At 32.4% G+C, this 18,897-nt stretch overlaps 1 protein-coding gene across 2 annotated transcripts in view; it reads left to right on the top strand.

Annotated features, from left to right (window-relative positions):
* Positions 1-390: 390 nt before the first annotated feature.
* LOC116773901 (protein trachealess) overlaps positions 391-18,897 on the top strand; it is a 36,905-nt gene continuing 18,398 nt past the window's right edge. The window contains exons 1-2 of one of the 2 annotated variants that reach the window (XM_061523834.1): positions 391-1,022; positions 12,435-12,673. In XM_061523834.1, the coding sequence (XP_061379818.1) occupies positions 808-1,022; positions 12,435-12,673 (454 nt within the window). In that variant the 5' untranslated portion in view covers positions 391-807. The remainder of the gene's footprint in view (positions 1,023-12,434; positions 12,674-18,897) is intronic. The other variant, XM_061523835.1, reaches the window with a different exon arrangement.

Below are 18,897 nucleotides of genomic sequence, written 5' to 3'. Positions count from 1 at the left end.
AATAATTCAAAGAGCCGACGAAGACCCAGCTCATTAACGGTCCGATACAGTAATTAAAGGCGCTCACAGACGGGGACTCGAACCGCAACCCGTCTCCCGACTGGCGCGCATCCAACCAACAAGTCATTATATTCCATGAGCGCCAGCTATAAACGTATTCCTGAACATATCACGTAGTTAACTGCCACCAATTTTAACCAATCGGGACGGGACAATTTAACTTAATATTGAACGCCACGCCCAATCACGTAACCGCCTATTACGGGTGTAACGTCGCAGGCTTTTAACTCGCAGCAGCTCCCGTCCCTCTCTATGGTATAGCTCCGTCTCTCTCCGGCAGCCGAGCCGCGGAGGCTTCAGCGTCTAGGCCGTCCGTGATAGAGTCTCGTTTGGCGCGTGTTGAACATCAGTTGCACGTCCGTGTTCTAAGGAGGGGGTCGCGTGCAACTGTTTTTCGATAATCGGCCGCGCGTTCCGTACGTGAAAATCGGACAGTACAGAGCCAGTCACGTCCACGTAAAAACGGATATATGCCCGGAATATTTATTAAGTGGGTGGCTGTGCGTGACTCCTGAGTGAGGCTGCTGTAAATTATCGGTCGAAATAGGATCGTCTGTCGGCTGGTGGCGTCGAAGGCTAGACCGTATTTCGGTGTTGTGGATATTTCTGATAGTATTTAGATCGGGATGTACGGACATACAGTTCTCTAAGTGTTATCGTCTGTGGAGTAATGGGACTATCGAACCATGTTATACAATGAGTGCTGATCGTGGACTTGTTGAAAGGGACTGATTCACTAGCTTGAGAATGTTGCCGTACCAAACGGTGGCTATGGACTACGCGGTGGCCTCTGGCTTCCACCACCAGAGGCCTGGCCTGCCCGGTGTCATGGGCCTCCCGGGGCCGGGGCCGGGACTCAATCCGGGCCTCAACACGGCCTTCACCCATTCCTGGTTCGTACAGACAAGCCCGGATATGTGTCGACAACAACAAGCATCCAACCAATCGCATCTCGAACCTGGGCACGTTTCATTTTTTTTATTTTTTTAGTTTTAGATTCTTTAACCAACTTACTTTTGCCAACGATATGCTTATGACTAGTATATATCTACAATTATCTTTCACTCTTTACCAGTTCGAACTCATAAAATATTAATTTTAATATATTGTAATAAACTGACTACTGTTACTATGAACATGAGCAAATTGTCGGTTGTAATTTTTTTTAATCTACCTGATATATTCTATAGAGTTATTTTTAAGTTTTGCAATTTTTATAGAGCTTTATCAACGTGCTTTTAGTAGTTACTCGATGTTGTGTATGTGTACGTTGTTTTTGTGTAATAACAAAAAAAAAAACTATTAAAAAATACATAAAGAATATAAGAAGTTTATGAAGAAAAAAATTTTGTATACCTAACAAACGATTCAATCGTGTGAAATTCAAATGGAGAAAAAAAAAACAAGGGCATTATATTTCGACGTTTTTAAATGCCGTAATGTCCCGACTTAATTCCAAACATTATTATATAAACTATGGTTATATTTAGTTGTGTAATAACAAGCCTTAAAAACGACTAGCTAAGCAGAATTACCAACAAAATATCTGATTTAAATCTTTATATAGCTGTACTGGTTTTTAATTTTCTAGGTTAGACGTAATAAAACTATTGCCGTCTATCATTGTTACCTATATTATAAGTTATATAAGATCATTCATTATTATAATTAACAAAAAAAAAAAATTACTCAATTTTCGAACAAAATATCCAAAAAGACGAAAATATTTAAAAAAAAAAACTAGTGTATACTTAAAAATAGGTTGTATTCATTAATCTATTTTGTCCATTATAATTACATTTTATATGAGTATCTTTATTTAGTTTACCATAAAGTATAAAATATTAAATATAATGACAAAAGAAATAATCAAGGAAGTAAGTACAACAACAGCAAATGATCTCGCACGAAATAAAACCAGAGTTACGTATATTAAGATTTTATCAAGAGAATCACAAAACAACAAATGTTGTTTAAATTGTCATCTTTATAAAAAAAACCTGTTGGCATTCTGTAAACGGAGACGGTAATTGAGAAGAATACAATACACACTTAATTGATTAACAAAAAAATTAATATTAAACTAAGCGTATGTCATATATGAAATTCTATTGCAATAACAAAAACTTTATATGTAAGTCGTAATACATAGGAATTTGTCTCATTCTCAGATCAGTTTTTTATTATGAGCCATAATCTACATATTACTTTTTAAATTATAAGAATAATATAATTGGTTATAGCAAAAATTTTAGTATAAAAATCTTGTTCCTTGTTAGGACATATACGTTAGGTGGATTCGTCTGGAACGCCACGAAGTCAAGCGAGTTTGATTATTAAATGGACATTTGAATACAGGTTATAACTTTTTTTGTATAGTTAAAGCCTTTTTACACTTCCTATTACTACCGAAAAAAGCCTTTTTACACTTCATCAAATTGTCTCACAAAAGGTCGAAGAATATTCTTTGTCTAAATTGTTCCTATCCTAATATAAAGACCGTGACATTCTCCTGACTATACGCTTTGATGTATGTTTGTGGACAAAAAAATCAATTCGGAGTTAATTAGAAATTCCGCTCATTCAATTCTGTTCAATCAATGAATGGTTTAATGAAAGATGTTCATAAATAAATGTATTTATGTTCTTCTCGTCGCCTTCATGAAGTTTGTTCGAAATTTGAATTATTGAAAAATTTAAATCGTAGAAACTAAATGAATTAAATATTAGACAGTATTATAAATAAACTTTGGCCATTTACTAAAAATAAAAAAATAAAAATATCAGAAAAAATAAATTAATTTTCTAAAAAGGATTTTTAATTTGTTTTATTATATTTATTTTATAGTAATATTGATGTTCCTTGTCAATATATGAAAAGAAAATCTTATCGCTTTGACAAAATTAGATACGGTATTTTTTCTTTTGGTTTATAATATAATTTTAAATCGTGTATCACTATTATATAAACATAGAAGAATGTCAAAAAATACAGCCATCGCCGAAATGTTTTCAATTTATAATCTGTTTCTAATTTTACATTGTATATTCAGTACAAAAAAAACTCTTCAAAACTAATTGAATCTATTTTACAACATTTTTATTTAAAAGCTTCATAACTTTCTTACGATTTATATAACAAAAAATATCTCAAACCGAGCTGTTAACTTTATTTTAGCGACTTATAATAGAACGGTTTTAAATGTCTAGATTAAAAATCCATTTAATGGCAACAAAGATAGACTAACAAAAAACGGAAATTGAAGAAAGAAAAAAACTACGACCCCGTAGCGTTTTGTTATGGAGAATTTCACTTTGTAACTTATGAATGATCGAACGCAATAATTAAATTAACAGAATCTATATAATGTATTGTTTTTAAATTCTACATAATCTTCCTCAATATTTTTTTTAAACTCTCTCTCTGACGTAGTTTTTTTTTTTTCAAAACCATTTAAGACGTTGATCGATTTGGGTCAAGTGTGAGCGTTGCTCTGTTAGTATATCTTCTAATTTCATACTTTAAATTCACGATAAAAACATAATATTGGGAACAATAACACATCTTGAACTACCTATCATTATAAAGATTACTTGCAGCCACTGTAGCTTGATAGATGACGTTCTCTTTTCAAGCCAATTTGAACTTAAACACGACTGAATAAAGAAGTCAGGAACTTCCGTTTGATTTGGATTTAAAAATTATTGTTGGCCCGTTTTTAAATATATGGATCTATTACGTTTTGTCTTGTGTTATTTTTATCAATATACAGCATGTTCATTTTTATAATTTTTTAAATCGTTTAATTAGAATCCATGTCCCTATTGATCAATATGTATAAATGATTCCGTCAAGTCTGATCGAATCATTTGCTAAGTAAGGAGATTTAACTTGATACACATTTTTCTCGATATCAAATTAATCACTTGAATTTTAAATAATCTCATCAGCCTGTATATGCTGTCGGTTCAATCAGCGGCAAATGCTGAATCACTGCCGATTCGTCGCGCCCTCTGTCCGCTCCGGTTTTTGTTCTGTTAACACTTTCAACTATACTATGATAGAACTTAGGATATTAGGGATTTGTATACATTAAAAGTTTCATCTTAAATTGGAAATAAAAATTAGGAAATATTATATTCCTCCCGAAGAGACGCTCGATCGTTCGTAGTTTAGTACTACGATGTCGAGATAAATATATAGGCTGACAATAATAATATTATTCTAAATCTATAGGTTTTACAAATATCTCAATTCCAAATACACAGACAATATATTACCTTTATAACATATGTATACGAGTGAGACTTATACTTTTATACAATCGTAATTGAGTTCTGTCTAACAAGTAAGAATATAATTTGTAGAAAATAATGTCATTATAAAGTAATGGGATAGTTTACTTCGTTTCCAATATAAATGTTTTCTCCGTATTACCAACGATTATCTTCAATGAAACCAAATAATATTTAAGAAATCGTTGTTTCGAAAAACTGCATCAATTTAGCTCTGCGGTTTGTATTTGAGGCCTGCAGGTGCGTTCTGTTCCGACAATGTAAATTTTATATCAATTACTCGATGTTGTTACAAAAAAGGAAATACTAATATAATATTAAGAAATACGGTTGAAAAGTAACGAAACTGAAAAAGTTATTGTGATTTAAACAAAAGAAATTTGCATTTTTTTTTTATATATATATAAAAAATATAATCATTTGTCAACTCCGTCTCGGAATGCCCTATCTTGCCGACTTATCTCCACTTTATAACATAACATTAGCTCTAAGTGAGCGGTTTGAGTTAATCATGAAGTGCAGTTTAACTTTTCGTACTTAAGACGAATTGAAATGAGCATCTATTGTATATAGAGAATTTAATAAAAATTCCAACAGTAGGATGACCATCCATCAACCAGTAGGCGAGGATTAAGGGACAAGTGTTCCGAAAATGATGCATTATTTCCCCCTTTACCTCATCAACTTACTTTTATAGTGACCCTTGTTGTTTTAATTCTTTCTTTTAGGGTTGAATTGGTTGAGGGCGAGGGTCATCATCGGTCCATTGTGGTGTTAACGTCGACTTTCTTCAGATATATCTTCATAATCATGACCTCTGTGTGAAACGTCCCAATTTTTTATAGACACGCCAATTTCTATTTATTGCCTCCAGTCATACATTTATTAAACGAGTAGAGGCCTACCTGTACTGGTGAGTCACAAACAGACAGACGTAAACACTTCCTCATTTATATTATATTTACTAGGATAATGCTTAAATGAGAACATTGCTTAAAAGTAAATCTATTGTGTATGGGAAAATAAACTATTGAACATATTACGAAAGTCTTAGCAGTCAGCGAGTGGACGGGTAAATAATACAATTTTAAAGTTTAACAAAATGTCAAACGAGACGAAATGCCAGGCAGGAGGCGAACTGTAAGTTTCGAGACAAAAATAGGAAAAATTCACTCCAGCCCCGGGCGCAATCAGCCGTCCCTTCAGACGATTATTGCAAATAACTATTATTTTCTTCTCCTTTCAATTGGCAGCGAATGCAGCCCCAACATAACGCTTTGTATTGCTAATTTCGAATACTAGTTCTCTCTATTTTCGTTCACTATAGTAACATTAACTTTGTGCTACGAACATTTTTCAAAGGAATATATTTTGTTACGTTAAATTAATTTGGTAGATTGGGCCAACATTGCAGGAATCTCTCTCTCTCTACGGGATCTTCGTCGTAATATATAGAATTCATTATTCATAACAGAAAGATCCGCAACAAATCCCTGTTATATTTATGAATGAAACAATTTTCCAGCTTCGTTACAATTTCGGCTGGCAATTTGCAAAGCGGCTAGCAACCATTAGTCATACTCGTATCGACGCGTCGGGCAGATTGGCCATTTTTTGCTTATAACTATGGGATCACTGCCCATTGGGGTGTGTGACAACGAATTACTGTCTCTAACATTTATATTATCTAACGTAAACGTTATTAATATTGTTGTGAAAATTCTTTACGAATAACTAGAATAGTAAATTAATCTCCTTCATATATCAAATTCTAATTTTAAAATAATCAAAGTTATAGGTCAGCTTAGAATATATTAGAATAGGCTTTTTCAATAGTCAGTAGTTATTTTGCATCACATATGTATATCGTGTTAATATTGTCAAATTTCTGTAAAAACTTGCATTCAATGCTATTCCAGCAATTGTTATTCCTCTCCCGTCCGTAAGGTAAATTGGATATGACGTGATTATTAAAGTCTGCCTAAAGAGCGGCAATTTGGACAGTGAGGAAATCAGTCCCAGAGGACGGGGCAGTTGGATTATTTATTTTTGTGCCAAATTTACGATAATTGTACAGTCCGTTTGTTTCTGTTGTTATAGCTCGTAACATTTCTGTAATAATTCAAGGTTTAATAAATTTCCGTATTTATTTTACCTGTTCGTAAGAGTTCAAAGTTTATTCGTTTAAACTGCTTTTAAAATGTTACCCGCACCCATAGAATTCCTCATAAAACTTTATCTAGATCCACCTCAATGACGTCACCACGCGAAATATAACTGTTTTAAAATTAGCCTCCAGATAAACGAGCGTTTAGTTTAGTTATTTTTTTTTTGTGTTTTTTAACTTTTATGCTCGCCTTTCTTATCTCTCGTCTATATACCGTTAGAAGCGTTTATCGAGTCATTAGTCAAAGTGGAGGGAATGAGTAAGACAATGAAACTCAATGTATTTTATTCGGATTTAGATTTTTAAGGGAATACACAAAAAAAAATAAACAATAAATTAAACTAGTTTCTTTACACTGGTTGTTAACACGGTCCCAGGAAGATTCCGCCGAGTCATATCAGGCTCATCTTGAGGGCAATAGTGTAACGACTGTCCCTCGAGAGGATGCCCTTTTGATTATTTCCGATCTTTACAAATGGATTCAGCAATTTTGATACTTTAAGAAAACCTTTACAGAAAACTCCGTTGAATTTCAATAAAATTGTGTCGCAAAATGAGTTAAGCCTTCTCATATATTTGTCTGTAGATAGAATATTAAGTATGACAGTTTTTTTTGTATATGTATTTTGTGTACAGGAAAATTGCAAGACAATAATGAAACAATATAAAATAATTACCTTCTGTTGTTAGACCACGATAATAATGCATAATCCATAATTGTAATTTATGTGCGAAGTTCATGACATCGAGGTAGCGCTAGATCCATTGTGACGAGGTATAGCGTGACCTCTACTTTGATACGCATTTCCGATCGTGTTCCTTCGAAGCCTTTGACACTAAACAGAACTATTTAATATAATAATAATGTAAATCTTTTTAGGTAGAGTTAGACATATCGAAACGTTTTGCAAGTACGTTCAAGTGTTGATTTGATATCTCATTCTGGTATTTCTAATACGTAATTGCCTTCACATTTAAACTTTGCAAAATTCGATTGTGAGATTATTGCCATAAATTATTCTGTATTTTTGGTTCATACGCATTGTTATTAGAATCCTTATTATCTAAACGTAATCACGGATCGATGCAATCTGCGTAATCAAAGATGGCGTTCTGTCATTATGACATTATACATACAGATTATATCAGCAAAAATAATCGTCGGCTGTATCAATAATCCTGAGGCGTAATAATCCGATGACATTTTCATTTCCTATGTCAAATAAACGCCCTTGTATGGACGGCTGTTTATGTGCGGAGAATAAATATTTCTTAATGGTGTCTCCTATCAACGTGCTAATTTATTTCTGCCCAAATATAATTACGGGATATTGAAAAACAATAAAAGGATTCGTCGACTTATTGGGTGGAAGATATCTATCGGAATACTTCCTAACTTTGAATTTGAATTTCTTCGCAAGTGACCGTCGGTTTGAAAGGCCCATGGGACTCGATGGTTGACTAAACTCCGGATCTCAAATGTCCGCGCTTTTAAAGAAAACCAGCCGACCCTTAAGTGTATGGGGTGTAAATTTCTCTTTGAAAAGTTTCACTCCGTTTAACTCTATTACCCTTGGAATTTTTATCGTACTTTTTATCCTGCAGTCTTAAGAAAAGTTAGTGTTAAATTTTTTTGTTTTTAACAATAAAATATCGTATAAAGACTGTCATCGAACCCGGTACCTCAAATTACCTGATTCACTAGACCGTTTATTACTATAATTAAATAGGGATGGATTTAAATTATATATTATTGTACTGTTTTTTATAATGACAATACAACTCAGCGAACAGTTATGTTGACTTTCTTGATATAAAAAACTTGATATAAAAACTAGTTATATTATTCGTTACGCCGCAGTTGCAATCATCACTGTCATTATTAAAAATAGAAGACTATGATCCACATAAAAAAACATTCCTTTGCCTCAGATATCTCAAAATATTACTTCACCCGACGCCCGATGACTACTACCTGTTTAATTGTACCAACGATCATTACATAATACGTACTTACGGCCCTAATATCGTAAAAATATGAAGCATATTGTCGCTAAGACACCCCTTTAAGTGCATTCAGTGTAACCACTTGATGACAATAAAAAATGTCATATTTATCACCATAAAGTTCTCACCACACTTAAACTTTATGATAGGGTTGTAAACTCAAGATCCGGTAGACGCTATCAATGAAGTGCTTATATTTATTGTTAGAAAAATTATGTCATCGATTATTAAGCGGGTCGCGGACAGGAAGGATGTGATTTTTGGTGAAATAAGCTAATTTGTGTATTAAAATTATATGTGTAAATTATTAAGAGGCAGTATAAAGATAAATAGTAACCCTAATAGCATAGTCAGGTCGATAAATTTATTAAATTGTCTAGAAGTAGAACGTGTTTAACATTTTAATATCGATATTAAAATTTTGTACTTATATATAATTTTTCCTATCGTTTACTATTTTAGACTAAATGGTATGTGACCGACTGTATGGTGACAAAACACAGATTTTCCCATGCATTATGTATTTATATCGCCAATAACAAATAAACCGCAACAATGAGAACCAATGTTTAGACTCAAGATTATTGAAGCAGAAAATGCTCTATAGTTCCCAGGCGCGGTTTTAAAGACCCGCAACAAGGGATTACCCCAAATATACCCCATTAAGTTAATCGATCGATTGAATTTTAACCCTTCGAAGGTGAAATGACAATGAGGAGGTCGTATTCTAAGATGCATTTAATCTTCAGCTACCTATAACTTAATCTTTTGATAATAAAGCGAAAAAAAATACTTTCGACAAGCTTGTAGTGGTTTAAATACTAAACGGTTATTTATATTAAAGGTGATAGAATTGTATTAAAAGAGATATGTAAGGTAAATTTCGTCTTGTTTCGTCCTTATCGGCGTTCAGAGGTTGATTATATTAATGATGACACAAATGTAATCATAGCGAGACTGACGCGTCTGTCATACTATATGCAAGTAAATCCCCCGGGCGAACTAATTCGTACCCGGGCGCAACTCAATTTGTCCGGGACACATTAGCCGTAACTACTGCGACATTGCGTATGGCTCTTTACGATCTTTCTTACACTTCCCGGGCCTATTTCAATTTTTCCATTTTTTTTTTTAACCGAAGTTTCATTTCCGCCTTCATGCGTCGGTATAAGGACTAATTCTGTTTCACCAATCTCTTGAGTTATGACATTCTAGTCTAGCAGGTTCCAATCAACGCTGACCGCTGCTATATACATGGTTTGTTATTTTGGACTTTATTTTGTTGAGAGTAGGGTTGTTTTCATTTTGTTGTTTCCAAAATGGGGGTCAAGGCGTTAGTAACGTATTGTGGGTTCGATTCCCAGGTGTACAGGGCGGCGGGACACGTACGAGTACACTTAAAGACAGACACTTCTAAGATGAAGGGAGGTCCGTCATAAAAATTGGAACGAAAGAAAACATTACAGTGGCTCTCGTATTGAGTAGAATTTATGGGAAAGACAAACCAGCATAGAGCACAGAAGAATTATGTTACATTAGACCACGTAACAACAATACGCGGAAAAGAAAAGAAATACAATATGAGAAGGTAAACTTTATACAGAAAAAACATTCGATAAGAATAAATGCGTCTTGAAGTTACTTAAGGCAGAATATTATTTCATTTAATTGTTCATAAAACATATTAATTTTCATAATACAATTTGATGTATTACAATATATATACATTAAAAATATGAATTTAATCTTTTTTTCACATGCATGTAGTTACCAGTATTATAAACATGAATTATAAATTAGGTTTTTATGAATTTAAGTTGCGAATAAGGAACTTAACACGCGATTTTCTTTTTAATTTTATATACATCCTCCTTAGTAATCATAAATATTTTCATTAAACAGTAACTGGCTGTAAAGAAATAATATCAATATAATTATTAAAAATAATAACAATATATATCTATATTAATAACCTGAACTAATCGTATAAGACGATTGAGGGTAGTTCACCCTCGGTCAAAGTTATTTTAAACAATTTAATGCTTTCGGTCAAAACTGACCCTCGAGATACATTAAATCAGCTCTAAGGGCCGGTTGTTTCATAGTTCAGACGTTTATACTTATCGGAAAATACGATCTTAAAGGGTTTGTTTAGATTTTCTTTATTTAAACATTATTACCCCCATTGGTACACGCGATAAGATAAATTTTACAATTTTTATCGTACGTCATATATCTACATTTGATACATTTTATCGTTTAATGCGATTAATAGTGACGTGTTTTTGTTTTGGATTGTTTTTTTTTTTCGTTTAAAAATATTTTATTTCCCATCACAGTCACCGTTTTATGATAGTTCGGACCCAGTACATTTGCGATGACCTTACTCAGGTGACAGTAAACATACTCTCGGGGGAGAGTAATCGGATCGTAAAGTGAAACCCATTTCTGAATCGCTTACTCAGAGGAGGATGTAAAAAAAAGTGTAAATAACGTGAATAGTAGCTCAAACTAAATGTTACTTATTTAACTCCGACACGTAGTCTGAGAGATTTAGTTAGTTATTTAGTTTTTGCTGTAGTTTTCTAGCTGTTAATTCATATATAAATTGATTTATAGATTAATAACCTTAGTATTTAAATAAATAAATGTTTGTTATATACGTGTCGCTGTAAACAGGGTGACATAATTCTACCACATTCTATGACGTGACTTTTGAATATGCATCATGCAAATGGCAGATCCTATTAGCGATTGATATCATCATTTAGTTGGTGGTAACAGTTTTGTTTGTGTAACTTTAAAGTTAAATATAAGGTAATCGGTTTGTTTGTCTCTTCATGACTCTAGTATATTAATACAAAACATATTTTTATCAGTGTTGCTATTATTGAAAATCATGAAATTTACCTATTGTTATTCAATATAAAAACTAATATATTTGCAGCCGATCTCAATACTGTTTATGGATAACAAGGGTTAATACTATATTATTTTAAAACGAATCTTAGAATTTAATCGTGAACTGTAAGTAATCTGTATGTGGGCTAAACTTTGAAGGCTTTCGTTGCCACTCATTGCATACGCTCTTCTCTTCTTGTTTGTTGCAACTGAGTTTCTGTTTAAAGCAATTTACCCTGTAGGTATACCAATTTACCCTGTAATATACCCTGTATATATAGAGTTTTATTTGGACGAAAAAGTAAGGTACACAGATGTATGTAGTGTGAAGAAAAATTAATATAAATTTAAATGTATCAAATTATATAAACATAGACAGACTCACGCACATGTATGTGTACAAGTAAATCTCTTTTTCGCTGTTAAGTTATAACTATCTTATTAAGTATATTTGTTCGGGCTTCACGTTAAAACTTCTAATTAAATAAAAAAAAAACACTTTTTTCTTATTATTAAACATCTAACAGGATCAGATTTTAGATTAGTTTTTTTTTACAAAATTTCCTCATTATGCACAATAAAGACTACATTTTCAATTGTAATGAAATATATAATTTAATTACAAACTAGTATCGTACAACCCACAAAACAATTTCGTTATCATCATTATACTGAGTCGCTGTCTGTACTTATTAAAACAAACTCATTAGTGACTCCGCCCGTAGGAGGAGAGAGGGCGTCGACCAACGCTTAAAACGATTTCAACGGCCTTTTGTTTAAAATATAACTGAATTATATGAAATATGTGTGAATTCATACTACACAGGCATACATACAGACGTTATGTGATGAATTATTGCAATAAATGTATGACGAAAGTCAAATTTTGAATGTTTTGAATACAAAACAATAGCAAAGTATTATACAAAATTTAATTTAAGTTGTTAATAATTTACGATTAATAAAAGCAAGTTCATCAAATCTAATAGCGAATGTCTTACAGTATCCTCGAGCTACGAAAGGAAAAGAGCAGGGATGCGGCAAGATCACGACGCGGCAAGGAGAATTATGAGTTCTATGAATTGGCGAAGATGCTGCCTCTACCGGCGGCCATCACCAGCCAGTTGGATAAGGCTTCCATCATACGACTGACGATCAGCTACCTCAAGTTACGAGACTTCTCCGGTCACGGTGACCCTCCATGGAGTCGCGACACCCCACCGACTAGCAAGACTTTAAAAGGTACGTATTTTCATATGGCAAATAAAATACCGCATCCATTCTAACATGATTTCGTAGTATTAAAATTATTTACTGACTTAAAACAGAAATTGATTTGTAAGCTAGTAAAGCTTCTCATAAGCAATTTTTATCAAGATAGATACGTTTAAAGATTTTTAGGTAATAACACAAGTATATCATGAAAGACGTGTTTAAAAGTTTCGAGCGGTTTTAATATGATATTGTAATATATATTTATGTATATATATATTATTAATAGCCGTAAATAGATGTTTTAACTACAACCAGATACGGTGATGTGCCCCTAAAACTATGCAAAATGTCTGAGTGGCTTTAAAATAAGTGAGGAGGGGTCCCAAATCCGATTTGCCTTCATCAAGTCATTGTCGTACTAACAGCATTAACTCGTGTAGAGAATAACATTTGTACATTTTGATGGTAACTTGGTTTGATTTATATATTTTTTATCTAAATATATCTTAAACGCTCCAAACGTTTATATTATAATATTATCAATATGGGCGAGTGGTCTATATTACCCGTTTTCAATAATGAATAGAGACAGACAGACAGACAAGTAGTTAATACCTACATTTTTCTCGCAATATTTCATGACATTTATCAAACAACAAAGAGAAAAAACGCACTTATATGGACTTTTAATTATTTAAATTTTGATTTTATTTTTAATAAAAAAATTTTTTTTTTTTGAAAATGAGAATATCTATTATCATTTCGTGTTAAATAGTCACAGATAATAATAAAAATTTTAAATATGTTTTCCATATTCGTTTAAGATTTATTGTGGTCTGTTATAAAATGTTCTTATGTTAATTATTTGGAAGTTTCCGAGTTATATAACCGTTTCACAGATCAATGACAAAAAAAGTTTGAATTACGTATGTACCCAGTAATAAGTTCAAGATTAAAGACAAAATTAACAACTACTTATCTACCATAAAAGAGAAATATATAAAAAAATATTGTGAACGTATTTCTAATAGCATATTCAATAAATAACAGAGTTTTTGCATGAACCTCTAAATCACAGAACAAAAAAAAATCTCAAATATTGATAGGTGAGGCGTGCACACAAATAACGCCTTGGGGACGTTTCACCGCAATTCTACAATAAATAAATTAGCTATAACAAAAAATACTGTTTGTCTCACTGTGCAAACGTGGCGCATGTGCCTGATTGTGAGGGCTCTGATGACAAACGGTACATCAAAATCGTGCATGGAATTTTTACAATTCATGCCACAATGTATTTTCAGGTTTTGTTTATTAATTCTAACAAATTCTATTCCAAAAAAAAAAAACTAGGTGATTATATATTTTTTAATACATATTTGTAAATAAAAAATATTTTTTTTTTTTTGTTGATTCTTATAAATTACAAATTTTTATTCATGAATTTGATATATTTAAAACAAATGGTTAAAATCTTAAATGTTTTTTTTTTATTTCTTTTAAAATAAAATAATCCATAACTTTGCTCCCAATATTACTAAACATTGGGGTTAAAATACTAATATTTTTTAAACGTCTACTGTTGTCACGCGTGTGTGTGTGTGTGTGTGTGTGTGCGTGTGTGTTGGAGTTTTTTTATCCCCAGACCGTCAAGTGTACCAACACACCGCCCCCGAATGAATCCAATTTTCGCCCCTAATGCGTTTAATGCGACCACCGAACGAATCACTACGTATGCCGCTGTCATTTTAACTCAATTTTCAAAGTCTATAGCGGTATTAAAATAAAAATATTCGACAATAAAACATGCCCATTTAGGGGTGTCAAAATTGTGTAACAAAATGTTTTTGCGGGGGGTAAATTTGGAATACGTGAGCATATTGGAAAGTACGCAATAGACTTTGGAGCACTACGATTTGTACGTCACCTGAGATTTATAGGGTAATGTAAAATTGCAGTCACTTTGTATATTGCCTATTCTGTCTTTATCTCTACGACATGTGACGAATATGAAAGTGCTCATGAAATATCTTTAACGCCAATATAAAAGTATTAAAACAACCGTAACTTATAGGACAGATTCTAATAATATACCCTATTTACATGTAAATGTTACAGTACTATTCTATATTAAATCATATTGTCATAGTACTACATATACTATGCTGTTATGAAGAACTAATGGATTGCATAGCGTATTGCATTTAACATATACAATGATGAAAAAGCTTACAACTTCATTATACCTCGGTTTGCTCATAAAACAAGTCTTAGACAGACAAAATTGCGACAGACAGACAGACAGACAAAAGCGCAATAGCAATAATCTTTGATGCAAATTACTAGCGTATTACATTGTGAACCAATCAATTTATATCAATAAATATCTCAACCTCTCTCTTAAAATAAAAAACATACATACAACCAAACGAAACACTTTCAAGAAGAGCGGACATGACAAATGTTAAACTTTTTAAATCTCTAAATTCCGAACCGCACTAATCAAACCTAATTAAATTACAGAATCCGTCAACATTTAAATTGTAAATGACACCTCAAATAACATGTAATTATACACCCCAGCGTAACAATAATCCTGAATGGAAACAAATTTTTTAATCTAATCAATAAACAATCAGAGCAAGCGATACACCGCTTGTTAGTGCTGCTTATTTGACGAACGTGACTTGTTTTATTCAAATTCTGGTTACAGTGCTGTCTGCTGGTATAATTGGAGCGGTATTAATTTTGGGAGTCTCTTGTTTTGGGATGGAGCGGTAGTTTGACATTTTGTTTGATGCGAGCGATGTCGGTGGGCGGTTCTTGTTAGTTTGACATCTTGTAAATCAGTTTTATTAATATTTTGAAGGTCTTTTTGTCGATAAAACAACCGCATATCCAGTTTTATAACGCGATGAGTTCATGCAAGGGACTTACCTGTTAGTCTCTACGTATATTTAATTTTACAAATCGAGATCCAATGTGGGAAAGTTATTTATATTTGTGATTTATTCTATTTGTGATAGTAATAAGATCTAAGACTTTCGCGAGTTTTATTCATTTAAATGAAAATAATATTATTCGGATATACTACCGCGATCACGGGCAGACGATATGACATCTCGCCTGCACGGTTGTTGAAAAGTAACCGAAACGTCGGGAGTAGGTAGTTTTTTACAAATATAAACCACGCGTAGTATATCCGAACTATATTAGTTTCATTTATTTGTGATAATGCTACTCTTTATCTATTTCTTTTAAAATAAAAATAAGAAATATGGTCGAGCTAATGCCATTGAAGTAATGCATAAAGCATATAATAATATTATAAAAATATTCAAAGACTATACTTGATGGCACCGTTAAATGCATTTATCTAAACTGTAAAATTACGCATTAATGTTTACAGAATTAATCAGTTACGTCTATTTGTTAATGTAAGCTTCCTTGAAAGATCTCCCGATAGGCTTTTCAATAACCAATACTGAATAAAGGATAGTCAGTGTTATTTTAATATCTTGTAAATAATCTCCAACAAATAAAAGCCATATTTCTCAATACAATAAAGAGACAGCCAGATAAATTCGACAAATTAACTTGGTGGTAAACACATGTTTTGTTCCCCATATTGCCGTGTGATGGCAGCACCACTGATTTATGGCGTGAGGGAGCCTATACGAAACGAACGTTCGGTAACGGGGTTTTGATTTCATATTTATAGCCTTTAAATATTCTAAGATGTATTTGAAAAATACATAATCGTGTCTATGAGGAGTTGAGCAGAGTTTAAAGTATCAGAATAACGGCTTGTATACTCTGTGGACTTGAATGAGGATATACGACAATTACATCGTTTTTATCATAAACGATATATTATAACGTAATTTCTTTAAGTAAATATTTATGAAATTAATTGTAAGTGTAAATATAATAGCTGACCGTCCAGTAGTGGGTCTCTCTTAACACGTGTATCGTAAATCATAGCACGGCACATCTGCCAACGAAATAGAAAAATAACAATAAATAAGGGAAAGGAGCGAGACGCGGGTTTAACGGAAATATTGGATTTTCACAATATTTTCCAGACGCTTTTTCCTTTATATTAAAACAATAATATTCGTAAATTACTTTAATTAGAAAATGCAAAGATAATTGTTGATCTCTGAAATTGAAGGCCACGTAAAATAGGTACTCACAGTGTATACAAAAAAATATAAATATTTTATTCTTATTAACATTATTCTTAATTTAAACTTTTTATATATGAATAACGTAAAAAAATCTATTGTACTATAATTTTAATTTCTTCAAACCACAAACGAATATCCCAAGGAGACGCCAGAACTTAACTTACTATGAACGTGGACCAAAAGACATCGACTCGTTTTGTACTGAGAGCAAAATTCTATCGGAATATCTTAGTTCAAACTGAAGTTAGTAGCCTTATAATTTTCTTGGCTCGATTTTAAGGCACTTACGTGAGATTCACTATTGCCTTTTTATGTAATTCCTACAGTATATAAAATACTTTTAGTATATGGACTTAGTAATTCTACCAGGCCGTCTTCACCTCTAATACTCTAAAGATATCCTGCTAGTAAGTTAACCCTTCCTAATCCATCTTTAATGAACTCCTTTATCCTCGAAGTTGATACCGATGCAGGGATTGTCCTTCAAGGGATACAGTGATTTATTTATACCTCTAATTATATGAAATTTCTTTCTGAAATCTGCTATAATACATACTAATATAAATCTCCAGGTACAAGGAGGTGCTCGTGCTTATTGTTATAATATTGGTCAGTTTCATTGCTAGTGTTTTGTGTATAAAAACCATTTCCCTAGTATTCGTTTATTATCAATCCACTGCTGAAAGGCCATTTTTGGGTCCCTTGGTGCATCACAATCATCGCCCTGCCATTCTATATTGACAGTACGTGTTCTGAATAGAGAAGCATTTCCCGGGATTTCGAAGCTATTTTTATTTGGTATCGATCGGGTCGCTTCGACCCCGGACGCCGATTGAAGGGTTATTCGTCCATGTAATTGGCTAGTTACAATTCATTATGGCACGCTAGCGTGATTTTTTGGTATTTCTCACTTACATAACGGACTGATAACGGTTCTGTAAGTTCATAAACGTACACACACACACACACACACACACTCACACAAATATACATATAAAGTTATTATAATATTGTAGATATTAGTACATAATAGTATATAGTGGTTATTCCTGTCACGGAGTGTTGAACATTTTGGTATGTTGAGGTGCCCATTCTGTACAATTGAGTTAAAGATCCCTTAACTTATTTTTAAGTAAAGCTACCACAGAACTCGGTGATTCTTCATTAGTTCGACTCCGGTCAAGTGGCGCCCCTTGGGGTTTGTAATCAAAGACTCACTTGTATTATTTTAAGGGAACTTTGTTGATTTACTTACATATATACATAAAACATATATATATGCTACAGAATTTTAATAAAACGCAAACAATACATTTTCTCTACTATATTAAATCGACCAATATAATGGGAAGAAAGAAAATAGTATAACTTTTATATTATTAATGTATAAAAAAAGTAATAATTTCTTAAGATTATCAATAACTTAATATTCCTCAATAATAACAACTAGAATACAACCAATCAGTAATAATATATAATTGTAGTAGTATAGAATAAAGTTGTGGTCACCCCTCAGTTTATTAGGCGTTGAGTTTTATTTAATTTCACCCCGTGAAAACACCCCTGATCAATGTTAGCTCTGTACGCATGTCGGATGGACAAATACTGATAAATTATTGCCTTTTCTCTATAAATATGTGTCGATTGCTTTCATTGTACCAAAATAGTTATAAAAATTGCTTTTAGTACACATAGAACTTATATTATACTGCAATTGGCAATTATTATTTTTTTTGTATTTATATAAATATGGTTTTATACAATATACGTTCGTTACCTTAAATTCATTTAATAGGAACGAATGTATAATTTAATTTCTTTCGTTTCAAATAGCTGTTGAAATTCGTTTCTCACCTTCATGATATGAATAATACATATGATTAATCTATTTTAATGTTGATATTTATTTTTATGGTAGAAATAGTATATTGTTGGTTTCGCTTCATTTATTTATCTAGTACCTAATACCTCCAAAATTACAACCATTATGACGCTATATCTGACTTAAGGGTAATACCGCACCGGTCTGCGTAATGAGAAAATTATGCCGAGTCTTAGCGA

Source organism: Danaus plexippus, chromosome 20, assembly GCF_018135715.1.
Source record: "Danaus plexippus chromosome 20, MEX_DaPlex, whole genome shotgun sequence".
Taxonomy (NCBI): Eukaryota; Metazoa; Arthropoda; class Insecta; order Lepidoptera; family Nymphalidae; genus Danaus; species Danaus plexippus.
The sequence above is the reverse complement of the archived record's forward strand: the minus strand, read 5'-3'. Positions and strand labels throughout refer to the sequence as shown.